Source organism: Mus musculus, chromosome 9 (genome assembly GCF_000001635.26).
Source record: "Mus musculus strain C57BL/6J chromosome 9, GRCm38.p6 C57BL/6J".
NCBI classification, from domain to species: domain Eukaryota; kingdom Metazoa; phylum Chordata; class Mammalia; order Rodentia; family Muridae; genus Mus; species Mus musculus.
This window is the reverse complement of record NC_000075.6, coordinates 98,909,951-98,926,145: the sequence shown is the minus strand read 5'-3', so window position 1 is coordinate 98,926,145 and position 16,195 is coordinate 98,909,951. Positions and strand designations below refer to the sequence as shown.

At 43.9% G+C, this 16,195-nt stretch overlaps 1 protein-coding gene and 1 pseudogene across 1 annotated transcript; one reads left to right on the top strand and one right to left on the bottom strand.

The window, feature by feature from the left end:
• The first annotated feature begins 533 nt into the window (after nucleotides 1-533).
• Nucleotides 534-975, top strand: Gm28266 (annotated as a pseudogene).
• Nucleotides 976-6,463: 5,488 nt separating this feature from the next.
• Gm33778 (predicted gene, 33778) lies at nucleotides 6,464-7,553 on the bottom strand. Its single transcript, XM_006511611.3, has 3 exons — nucleotides 7,534-7,553; nucleotides 7,063-7,259; nucleotides 6,464-6,900 (listed from the first exon to the last, which is right to left on the bottom strand). Exons 1-3 carry the CDS (start codon nucleotides 7,551-7,553, stop codon nucleotides 6,464-6,466), a joined length of 654 nt encoding a protein of 217 aa, XP_006511674.2.
• Between the last annotated feature and the right edge of the window lie 8,642 nt (nucleotides 7,554-16,195).

Sequence of the window (16,195 nt, the reverse complement as noted above, 5' to 3'; positions counted from 1 at the left end):
CTTACACAGCTCACGTAAGTTTTGATATGTGGGGCTTCGGGTCTTAACCTCCTCTGAAGGGAAAGAAGAATGGACAAGACAGCTCTAGGGTAGTGCTCCTGTGTGCTCCTCCACACAGGTCATTCAGGCAAGCAGGAGTTGCAGGGTGACTGGGTGATGTATCTGAGGCAGTGAGTGAGGGCTATCACTTATGTATGTGGCTGAACACTTCTCATGTATGACTCTATTGAAACCTAACAGCAACCAACTAAGCTATACCCAGCTCTTGACACCTTCCCCCCCCCCCCCCCCCCCGTTTAACAGGCTCTTACTATGCATCCTTAGCTAGCTTAGAACTTGATATGTACACCAGGTTGACCTTGAACTCACAGACATGTGCCTGTTTCTGTCTCCCAAGTGCTTGGATTAAAGGTGTGTGCCTCCACTTTTCCGACTGCTCCTCCACCCCCCACCCCCGCCTGCCCAGGGCCGCTCAGGCTGCACCACTCTCCCTCTGCCCTGTCAGGCTAGCGCTGCTGTCCCCAGCTGTCACCATGATCATCTACCCGGACCTCATCAGCCATGACTAGCTGTTCTCCAACATCTACAAGAGACAGGCTGTGCCTGGAGGTAGAGGGCAAGATGGTCAGTAGAAGAGAGGGTGCCATTGTTGACTCATTGGTGGAAATGCCTCCACAGAAGGTCCGGAGGGCGCAGGTGCTGAGGCAAAAGAGGCCTACAAAAAGCACATCAAAGGCTACATGAAATCACTCAAAGGCAAACTTGAAGGACAGAAACCAGAAAGAGTCAAGCCTTTTATGGCTGGAGCTGTGGAGCAAATTAAGCACATCCTTGCTGATATCAATAACTACCGGTTTTTTAACTGGTGAAAACATGAATCCAGACGGTATGGTCACTCTCTTGGACTACCGTGAAGATGGTATGACTCCATTCATGATTTTCTTTAAGAATGGCTTAGACGTGGAAAAATGTTAACAAATTGGTTCTATCACTTGTCACCATAATTGGCTGCTGTTTACCAGCCACACAACACCAGGACTTAGGACAGATGGGACCAATGTCATCTCGAGCTTTTATTTTGACTTTGATTTATTTGGAGTAGTGGCATTGCTTTTTTTTTTTTTTAAAGGAAAAAAAAAACATGTCATGTGAGTTGTCTAAAAATAAAGTACATTTAAATTCACTTAAAAAAAAAAAAGCCGGGTGTGGTGGCACACACCTTTAATTTCAGCACTTGGGAGGCAGAGGCAGCCTAATTTCTGAGTTTGAGGCCAGCCTGGTCTACAAAGTGAGTTCCAGGACAACCAGGGCTACACAGAGAAACCCTGTCTCGAAAAACCAAACCAAACCAAACCAAACCAAACCAAACCAAACCAAACCAAACCAAAAGAAAGGTGTGTGCCTCAACACCTGGCCTGTTTTCCCCGTTTATAGATAAAGAAATCGCCAGGCGTGGTGGCGCACACCTTTAATCCCAGCACTCAGGAGGCAGAGGCAGGCGGATTTCTGAGTTGGAGGCCAGCCTGGTCTACAAAGTGAGTTCCAGGACAGCCAGAGCTATACAGAGAAACCCTGTCTCGAAAAACAAAACAAAACAAAACAAACTAACAGCAACAACAACAACAACAACAACAAAAGAAATCAAGGCATGAAGAACATTAAAGCTCAAAAACTGAAGCCATTTTTTGCTTTTTTAGTAGAGTTGGAATTAAAAAATAAAGTCTTTAAAGTTGGACTTTAAAGCCCGTGTTCTACCACCCCCTACTGGCCCTGGTACAGCCCTGGAGGGCAAGCTATGGAGCCACAGACCTGAGAGCCCAGCTTAGCCACACTTAAACCTCTCTAACCGTTTTCTAATCTGCAGAGGGGAGCCGTCTCACCGGGAGCCTTTCCACTGGGTAGTGGAAAGGACCGAATGAGTATGTTGGTGTACTTAGTACAGTGCTGAGACAGATGAAGGTTCAGTGTGGGTCTCCCTTTTGGTTTGGAAGGGAGGAAATAGGAGCGATCACCTTTCTGGCTACTCCCTCTACCTTTTAAGCCTCTTCTTCTTCCTTTCAGCTCCCCCTCAAAACAAACAAACAAACAAACAAACAAACAAACAACTTTTGTGTTAACATTGGGAGTTCCTTGGTCCTGGTGTTTTATTTCTTTGTTTAATCAGCTAGGCTGCACAGAAAAGGTAATGCTCTTTAGTGTAAGAGCCTTGCACTAGAATTTAGGAGGCCCTGCCCCGAGTCCTCAGTTTCCTCTTCAGTGAGACCGGAGAGCTGTCCACACACAGGGCTAATGTGCATATGTGGTGCACATGCAGCCACTTCCTGGTTTTACATCCACCGTAGACCATGATTAATCAATTGCAGCATCTTCGTCCGTGATCCTGAATGTGGCACAGAGTCCTCCCTCACACATGGAGGCAATCACTGTCAACTGCTTGGAGTTGACATGACAGTTATCCTCTTGGATATTTCTGGAGCTATTTGCTGTCTAACAACCCTTTTAGCTCAGCCACTGAGGCTCCATCACCATCCCTGGTGGTGCTCTGAGGGCAGGCTTTGGGCTGATCCTAGCCACAGGTGTATCTAGCAGCTCTGTGACCTTGGATAATTGGCTTCCATCCGCTAAGCTCTATTTTTTTTTAATTTGAAGAATGGGAGTTTCAGCCCATGCTTTCTTTCTCGGCATTGCTGTGAGACTGAAATCACTGTGGCGTTCTTGTAGGCGGGGCCTGGGTTCTCATCACAGCTGCACCCTTTGCATTTAGAATAGAGCCTGACCCAGAGCAGCACAGTAGAATGTTTGAATCTGCAGAAACAGAGGGAACTACAGACCCGTGCAGAATGTCTAGAGGAGTGGTACTCAGTCCTAACGGAATATAAGGGACTGGAGTCTTTTCAGCGTGTACATTCCAGGGCTTTAAGGAGATCAACCAGATGGATGGGTGGGGCCTGGGTATTCTATTTTCTGCAGGCTATCCTGGGAATCCTGCTGCAGGCTGTCTGTTATCTACTCTGTGGGAAGCATGGGCTCAGGATTAGGTGGAAATTAACACCCCGGAGGACTCCCTTTGTGCCCATGGCTTTCCAGGATCAGGCAGTGTTTTGGAGTTCTGAGTGCCTTTGCACCAGGGAGAGAGGTACAGGGAAGGGTGGCCGAGCCTGATTCCCACACTCTGCTGGCTACCTGAGTCACAGGTCCCCAGCTGACAGATGCTCTTGGCTGTTACACTCTGGGCTGTAAGGCAGGCTCAGAAAGGTTAGGGCATGTTTAGGGTCTAAACTATCCATACAACTCATTCTCAGCTGTCTTGTGAGGATCTTACATAATTCTCCCCAACTTGAGCCTAAATCATATTCCTTAAGAAGAAGCAATAAATATGAAACTGATTGGTGTGTGTGTGTGTGTGTGTGTGTGTCCTAAAACAAGAAGTAGAAAGTAAAAGAGCAAATGTATTGTTTGGGCTTTTTGCTCCCCTCTCTTCATTCAGTGAGCATAGAGATCTTTGCAAAGCCTCATGTGCTAGAAATAGAAGTCTCTCAACCTTGTGATTCAGTGTGTGGTAATGCAGTTCGTGTGGAGAAGGCTATCACAGGGACCCACATCAACTCTCTGCTTTTGGAAACAGGGCTTAGTGGGGCCAGCCTGCCATTCCTCTGATCTCCTGACACTGAACACAGACTCATCAGATGGCCACATGACCTTTCTTCTATCCCCAGTGATGGTATCTTGTTTTCTTTTTCTCCCTGAGTTCTTCTATGGCGCTCTCTCCCCTCATCTAGGTACTCCACTGCATCAGCCTCATAGACTCTTCTAAGCTATAATAAGTCTACCAGGACCTAGGACAAGCAGGACACTATTAAATTTGGGTTAGCGTAGGCCTAGCCTGAGTCACATGACTGCTTTTGCTTGGTCTTAGGTGGTGAGGGATGTTCTGGAGTGTTCTTGTGAAGGGAAGGGTTACCTGGATGGCACACCTGGAAGTGCCTCCTACAGTCACCACCTAGCTTTCCCCACACTCCCTTCAGAATCGTTTTGGGCTCCTAACTGCCTTAGCCTGTGTTTCCTTTCTCACAAGTGAAACCAGATGGCTGGGGTGGGCAGTGAATGTGGCTTAGAGTGACCCAGGGAGAGCTGAGCATCTGATCCTACCACTGCCCCAAACTACTTCTGAATGGGTTCATCCATGAACCAGCCCTCAAATTTCTTTTATCTCCCAACCACCAAGAACCCAATCCTTTATTTAGTCCTGGATCTCGGAAGCTAATCTTTTATTTATTTCTACCGTAATCCCACTTCAGGCTCTGTATGGCACATTCCACTTGGGGGACAGACAGCTAGGATTTCAGAAAGACCCCAGTTGGGGAAGTGTAAGGGCTTAGGAGGGAAAATAAAACCAGGCCTGGGATGTTTTGGCTTCACATGTGAATTGGAGGACGATTGCAGCTCATCTGGGTTGCTGGGATAGGTAACGAGACATGGGCAGCTCCCTGACCACAGATTTCATCTTCTTCTTCTTCTTCTTCTTCTTCTTCTTCTTCTTCTTCTTCTCCCTCCCCCTCTCCTTCTTCTTCTTATCCCAGCTTGGCTCTAAAGCCAGAGAGAGGATCACTGGGAGTCACTCTTGCTTGAGTGTGAGTTGGATCAGGAGCCAATTACAAAATCAATGTGGAAGTCAAGACACAATCAGGACCAGACCACCTAACATCAGTCAGTTGTACTCCAAAGAGCCCTCAAAGGAATACTTGACCTCTGGCAGGCTTCCAGAATGTCCTCTCTGTTATCATTCATCCATGCCTGCACTGATTAGTATTTCCCAAGTGTATGTGCCAGGCCCAGGGCTATCACTGGCTACTCTGACCAAAAATTGTCCCTGCCCTCATAGACCATGTGGAGAACTAAAGTCATTTAGTGAAAACTTTGATGGAAGGAGGTGTCTTCGTCGGTGTTCTGTTGCTGTGAAGAGATACCATGGTAGCAATTCTTATCAAAGAAAGAGTACAATTGGGACTTGCATACTTTCAGAGCTTACTTTATTGTCATGGTGGGAAGCGTGGTGGCACACAGGAAGACACTTCGCTGGAGAGGAGGGTGAGAATTCTTCATCAGGGTCTGAGGGGCTGGCTTGATCTTTTGAAACCCCAAAGCCCACCCTCTGTGGCACACTTCCTCCAACAAGGCCATACCTCTTAACCCCTCTTAAGTAACACCACTTCCTAACAACCAAGCATTTAAATACAAGAACCTATGGGGACCATGGGTATTCAAATCACTGAAGTGGGAGAGTCCCCCAAAGGACTTAGAAGCTCCTATCAAGGCAGGGAAGCCCCTGCTGACACTACAGTTGGGTTGGCTGACTGTTGTAGGGTGAACTGGTATGGGACAGAACTGCAGAGGCACCACCAACCACTCCGCCCCCCACCCCCACTCCCACTGTCCTTCCCAGCATCTCCATGTCCCCTTCCAAACCTTAGCTGTGACTTGGGTCTCAGGGACACATAGCATTTGTTCAAGATTCTACTCCAATAACAGGCTTCTGAGTCTGGCCCCGGCCTCCCATCCAGAACCAGGCAGCTGGCGAGTCACTCCCAGAACTCCTCTTTAAGGAAGTAGTGGTTAAGTGCATCTTTATGCTTTCCCCTGTGATGTCATAAACGGTAAAAGCTTTAGGAAAACAAAATTATCTCATAGGCTTAAACTTTACAGGTAATATTTTATTTCCACACATGCTGAGGCCGATTCAATAATGACTGAAACTTTCATACAAGTTTACAGGAGAAAAAAAAAACCAAACTAAACAATTTGGAAGAACAGTAACCCAAACTCTTCCCGTGAGCCTCATGCTAAAGTCACTGTGAGAACGTCAGTCAAAAAGAGAGATCCATCCAGTGAATACTGAAAGCAGCTAGTGACAATCTGCATCAAGTCTCTCATCATCTCAGGAGACTGACCGGTGAAGACCACTCCAGCAGGCGGAGGGATGGATGAGAAGAAGTGAAGCAGCAGCATCCATTCAGGGCTGGAACCATCTAATCCTCCTGTGGTATAGTCAGTTTCCAAGGAGAGCAGCTTGAACCGACCAGGACAAGTCTTCACTCAGTCATGGACAGACACTGGCAGCAAAACCAGTGGTTTTTTGTTTCCAGGAAACAGGGGAGGCTCACAGGGTACTTACTGGGATCCACCAATACACATCAGGTGACAATGGAAGGTTTTGAGATGAAGCCTGAAGATTGACAATCCATCTTTTGGTTTTCAAAGGCAGATTTTTTTTTTTTTAAACTTCCAAGTTGTGCTGTAGTGTCTCCACTCTTCTTGAAGTCTTTATCTCCTGTCTCTAGAGTGCAGCAGAAAGCACTGTGTGCACACAGGCTCAACATTAGGTTGTTGGGTGTCCCAGGAGGTCTGGACGTCCATGCAATTAATTGTCCATTTGGCTGTGTGTTGCTGGAGCACTGAATTTTTCCTAGAAGAGGAGGTGCCTCCTAGCCTTGCATGGAGGGCGATTAGGTCTCACGGGACTCAGAGGGCTCTGTTCTTGGTGGTTGGAAGGAGGAGATGGAGGGAGAGGTTGCAGTGGTGAGTCTGGAAGCGGCTCCAGCATGCTACTTTGGAGGCTCCAGGTGGACCCCGAAGCAAAACTCTCTGCCCCAGGAGAGGCTGAAGGACTACAGCCATCTAATGAAGAAAATGAGAGATCAAGTTCTGGGTCCAGGCCATCTGGATCATTCATCCATGGCATCCCTGAGGGAGAGGCACATTCCAAGCCCTCCCTGTCTCTTACTGAAGCACTGAAGGATTCTGGCTGGATGACTATAAGGTCCCGGGGCATGTTCAGGAGAGGGGATGCAAGCGGGCGGGAAAGGGAGAACTCAGGATGTCCTGGCCAAGTGGAGTCCTGGAGGCCTTCGGGAACCACGAGGATGGTGTGTCCTGGGAGCGACAATTGCAGGATCGAGTTGGGCTGGGGCTCAAAGTGCAGGTCGAAGTCATCCAGGGACAGCTGCAGGACAGAGCTAGAGGCCAGGAATACCACGGAGGTGAGCTCGTCGCTGGAAGTCCCCATAGGTATTTCCAGGTCGTGTTGAGCAGGCTGGTCTAGGTGGAGTCGAGGGCACTCGGCAGGATTGGGTTCAGGGTCAGTGCTGGTGCTGCAGGGCTTCATATCCACAATTTTGGGTGATGTGGGCAGTTGGTAGTTCGTGACCAAAGAGATGCGATGCTGATGCTGGACCTGTGAGCTGTACTTCTTGCAGGTACAACTGTTGTGTGGAGGCTTTTACAGGAGACTCTGGGCACTCTGGGAGAGAGCAGGTGTGATCAGAAGAACTAGCTGATCAGAAGTGTTGACTGGGAAAGGATTTGAGTTCTTTATATGTGTCTGCCTTCTAAGGAAGCTCCGCCCCGGAAAGGCGGGGCCTAATGACCAGTATGCTGGGCGAGGGGAGGGGGAGAGGTGTTGGCAGGGGGAATGAGTGTTGGGCTTTCCCGGGTTCAAAAGAAGGCTATCATCCCTTGAATATACTTATGGTTTACCTTTCCTTTATTTGTGGCATCACGTGCAACAATTATTTTCCCGCCCTCTGCCCTTTTGTCATGAATTCTTTCTTCCACTCCCATCTAGAAACCTGTGTGTGTGTGTGTGTGTGTGTGTGTGTGTGTGTGTGTGTGTGTGTAAGATCGTGTGTTTCTGGAGGCACGTAGGGTGGTGTGGCGGGGAATTTTGGCCGTTCTGGTGGTTTAGAGAAAGAATCAGTCCTTGGAGGTTCCTTTGGTTTGTATTGCCTTTATTTGTGGTATCGTTATTTTCCCACCCAAGTCAGGTTTTTGTCACCTCTTTGTCCCACCCACACCAAGAAATTCTCTTTATTTATAAAATAAGATGAAAATGGAAATTATCAAAATGAATCTTCTTTTGTACCTTGGAGGAAAAGCTTAGTATTTAAAGCCAGTAACAAATTTTATTTATTTATTTACTTACTTACTTATTTGGTAGGGGGTGGGTTGGGACAGGGTTTCTCTGTGTATCCCTGACTCTCCTGGAACTCACTCTGTAGACCAGGCTGGACTCAAACTCAGAAATCTGCCTGCCTCTGCCTCCCAAGTGCTGGGATTAAAGGCGTGTGCCATCAGTGCCCAGTAACTAAGTTATTTTTATGTGACTATTTTCCCATTAGAAAATCGACCTTAAATTTGTATTATCTTGAAGGAGATAATTGGTGTGGGAAAATACATGGGTGATTGAGTATTTTCCTAGAATGCTGGAGGTCAATGGATTGGATCCCCAGAAACATCAAAAAGTATTCCTGTGAATAGTTTAGAACATCCACAACCCCAGAGTTTGGGAGCAGATAACAGTACCATTATGAGTTCAAGGCCAGCCGGCTACGAAGTGACAACTAGACCAGTGTGGATACACAGTGACCTCAAGGCTAGCCTGGCGTGATTGAATTATGTCTGAGAACAGTAGTGCATCCACACACGCCATTTGGAAGGAGAAAAACTTTCAGAATTAAATCCTTTGTTTGTGTTGAAAATGATAAGCTCAGATCTGCTTGATTTCTAAGTGGCATTTTTCAGCATTTGTTATATTTATATGTGTCTGAGACTTGAAATTGTTTTCTAGGCTCTAGTCTCTCTCTCCTTTCTCCCTTCACTCCCCTGTTAGAGCTCATCCTCTCACATACTAGACAAACTCTACAGCTCAAGGACACAACACAGCCTGTTCTTTTGCTATGTCTATATTTATTCATTTATTTATTGACTATATGTAAGAGTCCTGGTCTTAGGCAGTCTGGTGACTGCTGTACTTGCTCTATAGCCCTGAGCTATGATGTGTGAGTTTATCATACTTTTTCATTTGTATCTTCATTGAATTTTCTAACCATTTAATTGTTAGATCAATGCAATTACTGTAAGAATATTTTGACATCCATTGGCAAATTATGTTCAGTGACAGGACGACAGACCTGTGATGGTTCTGTCTGCTCTACTGAGTAAAGGTTTTGGAAAATATCTCCCAAAGGCCGCTCCCCCTACATTTGTTCTCTTCTCCTTTAGTTTCTTGATGTCATTCTCAGACATGTGTAACATAGACCTTGGTATTCCTCATGCCCCATTGCCCTGTCCTCTTTGCTGGCTGTGTTTGTTTTCCTAATTATGTTCCACTCTACTTTTAGGACTTTGAAAATACTTTTATTATTTCTTTTGCTGAAAGTATGTCATGGATCCAACCCAGTTGGCCTAAAACATACAATATAACTGAGTGTAACCTGGAACTTCTGGGTGACTTCTCTTCATCTGCCAAGGGCTATATTACTTAAGCCAAGATAGTTCCACCTCTAAAGAACTGGATTCAGGGCTCAAGTCCCTTCTGGTCCACTCCAGCACCGGGGTGCCTTGCCCACAGAGCCTCCAGACACCCGCAAGGACCCACACATGATCCCCCAGGGGATCCTAAGAACTCTGGTGAGTGGAACACAACTTCTACCAGGAGGCAGGTTCGAACACCAGATATCTGGGCACCTTCCCTGCAAGAGGAGAGCTTGCCTGCAGAGAGTACTCTGACCACTGAAACTAAGGAGAGACCTAGTCTCCCAGGTCTGCTGATAGAGGCTAACTTAATCACCTGAGGAACAAGCTCTAACCAGAGACAACTATAACAACTAGCTTCAGAGATTACCAGATGGCGAAAGGCAAACATAAGAATCCTACTAACAGAAATCAAGACCACTCACCATCATCAGAATGCAACACTCCCACCCCACCTAGTCCTGGGCACCCCAACACACCTGAAAAGCTAGACCCGGATTTAAAAGCATATCTCATGATGATGGTAGAGGACATCAAGAAGGACTTTAATAACTCACTTAAAGAAATACAGGAGAACACAGCTAAACAGGTAGAAGACCTTAAAGAGGAAACACAAAAATTCCTTAAAGAATTGCAGGAAAACACGACCAAACAGGTGATGGAATTGAATAAAACCATCCAAGACATAAAAAGGGAAGTAAACACAATAAAGAAAACCCAAAGTGAGGCAACACTGGTGATAGATACCCTAGGAAAGAAATCTGGAACCATCGATGCAAGCATCAACAACAGAATACAAGAGATGGAAGAGAGAATCTCAGGTGCAGAAGATTCCACTGAGAACATCGGTACAACAATCAAAGAAAATACAAAACGCAAAAAGATCCTAACTCAAAACATCCAGGAAATCCCGGACACAATGAGAAGACCAAACCTACGGATAATAGGAGTGGATGAGAATGAAGATTTTCAACTTAAAGGGCCAGCAAATATCTTCAACAAAATTATAGAAGAAAACTTCCCAAACCTAAAGAATGACATGGCCATGAACATACAAGAAGCCTACAGAACTCCAAATAGACTGGACCAGAAAAGAAATTTCTCCCGACACATAATAATCAGAACAATAAATGTACTAAATAAAGAGAGAATATTAAAAGCAGTAAGGGAGAAAGGTCAAGTAACATATAAAGGCAGGCCTATCAGAATTACACCAGACTTTTTACCAGAGACTATGAAAGCCAGAAGAGCCTGGAGAGATGTTATACAGACACTAAGAGAACACAAATGCCAGCCCAGGCTACTATACCCGGCCAAACTCTCAATTACCATAGATGGAGAAACCAAAGTATTCCACGACAAAACCAAATTCACACATTATCTTTCCACGAATCCAGCCCTTCAAAGGATAATAACAGAAAAAAACCAATACAAGGATGGAAATCACGCCCTAGAAAAAGCAAGAAAGTAATCCCTCAACAAACCAAAAAGAAGACAGCCACAAAAACAGAAAGCCAACTCTAAAAACAAAAATAATAGGAAGCAACAATTACTTTTCCTTAATATCTCTTAATATCAATGGACTCAATTCCCCAATAAAAAGACATAGACTAACAGACTGGCTACACAAACAGGACCCAACATTCTGCTGCTTACAGGAAACCCATCTCAGGGAAAAAGACAGACACTACCTCAGAGTGAAAGGCTGGAAAACAATTTTCCAAGCAAATGGTCTGAAGAAACAAGCTGGAGTAGCCATTCTAATATCGTATAAAATCGACTTCCAACCCAAAGTTATCAAAAAAGACAAGGAGGGACACTTCATACTCATCAAAGGTAAAATCCTCCAAGAGGAACTCTCAATTCTGAATATCTAGGCTCCAAATGCAGGGGCAGCCACATTCATTAAAGACACTTTAGTAAAGCTCAAAGCACACATTGCACCTCACACAATAATAGTGGGAGACTTCAACACACCACTTTCATCAATGGACAGCTCGTGGAAACAGAAACTGAACAGGGACACAGTGAAACTAACAGAAGTTATGAAACAAATGGACTTAACAGATATCTACAGAACATTTTATCCTAAAACAAAAGGATATACCTTCTTCTCAGCACCTCACGGGACCTTCTCCAAAATTGACCATATAATTGGTCACAAAACAGGCCTCAACAGATACAAAAATATTGAAATTGTCCCATGCATCCTATCAGACCACCATGGACTAAGGCTGATCTTCAACAACAACATAAATAATGGAAAGCCAACATTCACCTGGAAACTGAACAACACTCTTCTTAATGATACCTTGGTCAAGGAAGGAATAAAGAAAGAAATTAAAGACTTTTTAGAGTTTAATGAAAATGAAGCCGTAACATACCCAAACCTATGGGACACAATGAAAGCATTTCTAAGAGGGAAACTCGTAGCTCTGAGTGCCTCCAAAAAGAAACTAGAGAGAGCACATACTAGCAGCTTGACAACACATCTAAAAGCTCTAGAAAAAAAGGAAGAAAATTCACCCAAGAGGAGCAGACGGCAGGAAATAATCAAACTCAGGGGCGAAATCAACCAAGTGGAAACAAGAAGAACTATTCAAAGAATTAACCAAACGAGGAGTTGGTTCTTTGAGAAAATCAACAAGATAGATAAACCCTTAGCTAGACTCACTAGAGGGCACAGGGAAAGCATTCTAATTAACAAAATCAGAAATGAAAAGGGAGACATAACAACAGATCCTGTAGAAATCCAAAACACCATCAGATCCTTCTACAAAAGGCTATACTCAACAAAACTGGAAAACCTGGACGAAATGGACAAATTTCTAGACAGATACCAGGTACCAAAGTTAAATCAGGATCAAATTAACGATCTAAACAGTCCCATATCCCCTAAAGAAATAGAAGCAGTCATTAATAGTCTCCCAGCCAAAAAAAGCCCAGGACCAGATGGGTTTAGTGCAGAGTTCTATCAGACCATCAAAGAAGATCTAATTCCAGTTCTACACAAACTATTCCACAAATAGAAGTAGAAGGAACTCTACCCAACTCATTCTATGAAGCCACAATTACTCTGATACCTAAACCACAGAAAGATCCAACAAAGATAGAGAACTTCAGACCAATTTCCCTTATGAACATAGATGCAGAAATACTCAATAAATTTCTCGCTAACCGAATCCAAGAACACATTAAAGCAATCATCCATCCTGACCAAGTAGGTTTTATTCCAGGGATGCAGGGATGGTTTAATATACGGAAATCCATCAATGTAATTCATTATATAAACAAACTCAAAGACAAAAACCACATGATCATCTCGTTAGATGCGGAAAAAGCATTCGACAAGATCCAACACCCATTCATGATAAAAGTCTTGGAAAGATCAGGAATTCAAGGCCCATACCTAAACATGATAAAAGCAATCTACAGCAAACCAGTAGCCAACATCAAAGTAAATGGTGAGAAGCTGGAAGCAATCCCACTAAAATCAGGAACTAGACAAGGCTGCCCACTTTCTCCCTACCTATTCAACATAGTACTTGAAGTCCTAGCCAGAGCAATTAGACAACAAAAGGAGATCAAGGGGATACAAATTGGAAAGGAAGAAGTCAAAATATCACTTTTTGCAGATGATATGATAGTATATATAAGTGACCCTAAAAATTCCACCAGAGAACTCCTAAACCTGATAAACAGCTTCGATGAAGTAGCTGGATATAAAATTAACTCAAACAAGTCAATGGCCTTTCTCTACACAAAGAATAAACAGGCTGAGAAAGAAATTAGGGAAACAACACCCTTCTCAATAGTCACAAATAATATAAAATATCTTGGCGTGACTCTAAATAAGGAAGTGAAAGATCTGTATGATAAGAACTTCAAGTCTCTAAAGAAAGAAATTAAAGAAGATCTCAGAAGATGGAAAGATCTCCCATGCTCATGGATTGGCAGGATCAACATTGTAAAAATGGCTATCTTGCCAAAAGCAATCTACAGATTCAATGCAATCCCCATCAAAATTCCAACTCAATTCTTCAACGAATTAGAAAGAGCAATCTGCAAATTCATCTGGAATAACAAAAAACCTAGGATAGCAAAAACTCTTCTCAAGGATAAAAGAACCTCTGGTGGAATCACCATGCCTGACCTAAAGCTTTACTACAGAGCAATTGTGATAAAAACTGCATGGTACTGGTATAGTGACAGACAAGTAGACCAATGGAATAGAATTGAAGACCCAGAAATGAACCCACACACCTATGGTCACTTGATCTTTGACAAGGGAGCTAAAACCATCCAGTGGAAGAAAGACAGCATTTTCAACAAATGGTGCTGGCACAACTGGTGGTTATCATGTAGAAGTATGCGAATCAATCCATTCCTATCTCCTTGTACTAAGGTCAAATCTAACTGGATCAAGGAACTCCACATAAACCAGAGACACTGAAACTTATAGAGGAGAAAGTGGGGAAAAGCCTCAAAGAGATGGGCACAGGGGAAAAAATTCCTGAATAGAACAGCAATGGCTTGTGCTGTAAGATCGAGAATTGACAAATGGGACCTCATGAAACTGCAAAGCTTCTGCAAGGCAAAAGATACCGTCAATAAGACAAAAAGACCACCAACAGATTGGGAAAGGATCTTTACCTATCCTAAATCAGATAGGGGACTAATATCCAATATATATAAAGAACTCAAGAAGGTGGACTCCAGAAAATCAAATAACCCCCTTAAAAAATGGGCTCAGAGCTGAACAAAGAATTCTCACCTGAGGAATACTGAATAGCAGAGAAGCACCTGAAAAAATGTTCAACATCCTTAATCATCAGGGAAATGCAAATCAAAACAACCCTGAGATTCCACCTCACACCAGTCAGAATGGCTAAGATCAAAAATTCAGGTGACAGCAGATGCTGGCGAGGATGTGGAGAAAGAGGAACAGTCCTCCATTGTTGCTGGGATTGCAAGCTTGTACAACCACTCTGGAAATCAGTCTGGTGGTTCCTCAGAAAATTGGACATAGTACTACCGGAGGATCCCACAATACCTCTCCTGGGCATATATCCAGAAGATGTCCCAACCGGTAAGAAGGACACATGCTCCACTATGTTCATAGCAGCCTTATTTATAATAGCCAGAAGCTGGAAACAACCCAGATGCCCCTCAACAGAGGAATGGATACAAAAAATGTGGTACATTTACACAATGGAGTACTACTCAGCTATTAAAAGGAATGAATTTATGAAATTCCTAGGCAAATGGTTTTACCTGGAGGGCATCATCCTGAGTGAGGTAACACAATCACAAAAGAATTCAAATGATATGTACTCACTGATAAGTGGATATTAGCCCAGAAACTTAGTATACCCGAGATATAAGATACAATTTGCAAAATACATGAAACTGAAGAAGAATGAAGACCAAAGTGTGGACACTTTGCCCCTTCTTAGAATTGGAAAAAATCACCCATGGAAGGAGTTACAGAGACAAAGTTTGGAGCTGAGACAAAAGGATGGACCATCTAGAGACTGCCATATCCAGGGATCCATCCCATAATTAGCCTCCAAACGATGACACCATTGCATACACTAGCAAGCCTTTGCTGAAAGGACCCTGATATAGCTGTCTCTTGTGAGACTAGGCCAGGGCCTAGCAAAGACATAAGTGGATGCTTACAGTCAGCTATTGGATGGATCACAGGGCCCCCAATGGAGGAGCTAGAGAAAGTATCCAAGGAGCTAAAGAGATCTGCAACCCTGCAGGTGCAACAACATTATGAACTAACCAGTACCCCGGAGCTCTTGACTCTAGCTGCATATGTATCAAAGAGGGCCTAGTCGGCCATCACTGGAAAGAGAGGCCCATTGGACTTGCAAACTTTATATGCCCCAGTACAGGGGAATGCCAGGGCCAAAAAGTGGGAATGGGTGGGTAGGGGAGTTGTGGGGAGGGCATGGGGGACTTTTGGGCTAGCATTGGAAATGTAATTGAGGAAAATACGTAATAATAAAAGAAAAAAGAACTGGATTCAGGGAGGGTTTTACCATTAAAATGATTCAATCATGAAACATCCCACAGAAGTATACCACATTGGGAAAGGATCTTTACCTATCCTAAATCAGATAGGGGACTAATATCCAATATATATAAAGAACTCAAGAAGGTGGACTCCAGAAAATCAAATAACCCCATTAAAAAATGGGGCTCAGAGCTAAACAAAGAATTCTCACAAATTCTCTTTGTTTATCAATCCCACAGGGAGACAAGCTGATAAGCAACAACAGCCACCATTCCTGTCTGTTTCAAAAGCTTTTAACTTCTCATTTTCTCATTTCTTTAAAAATAAAACCATATATGTATTTGTTTATGTGCCTGTTAGTATGTCTTTGTCAGTTCATACACCCTATAGGCGTGCAAGACCTTGGAGAGAAGAGTGTGTCAGAGTGTCTGGATTTGGATCCACAGGTGGCTGAAAGTCATATGAATGCTGCAAACTTAGTAAGTCCTTTGAAGGCAGTGGTTCTCATCCTTCCTAATGCTGGGTCCCATTAATACAGTTCCTCATTTGTGGTGACACACACCCTCCCCAGACAGAAAAGTATCTTCATTGCTACTTCATAACTGTAATTTTCCTACTGTTGATATAGTATGTAAATACCTGATATCCAGGATATGCAATAGGTGATCAACATGCAAGATTCATTCAAACACTCATAGGGACTGAGAATCTTAGGTAGAGAACCATTTTTCTAAGGGCTGAGTGATCTCTCCAGTCCCTCATTCTTTGTTTTTACTTTCTTTGACCCATGGTCTCACGTAGCCCTTATTGTCTCTGAATGGTCTTTGTAGCTGAGAGTATGTGTACCTCCTGACCCATGGG

Excerpts from the sequence above, each read along its gene's own strand:
- Gm33778 (XM_006511611.3), bottom strand. The coding sequence starts at position 7,553 with ATGCCACAAATAAAGGAAAG. Across the intron at positions 7,260-7,533 it reads ATGCCACAAATAAAGGAAAG|TTGTACCTGCAAGAAGTACA; the intron begins GTAAACCATAAG and ends TCCACACAACAG. Across the intron at positions 6,901-7,062 it reads ACACGACCTGGAAATACCTA|TCCAGGACTCCACTTGGCCA; the intron begins TGGGGACTTCCA and ends TTCCCGAAGGCC.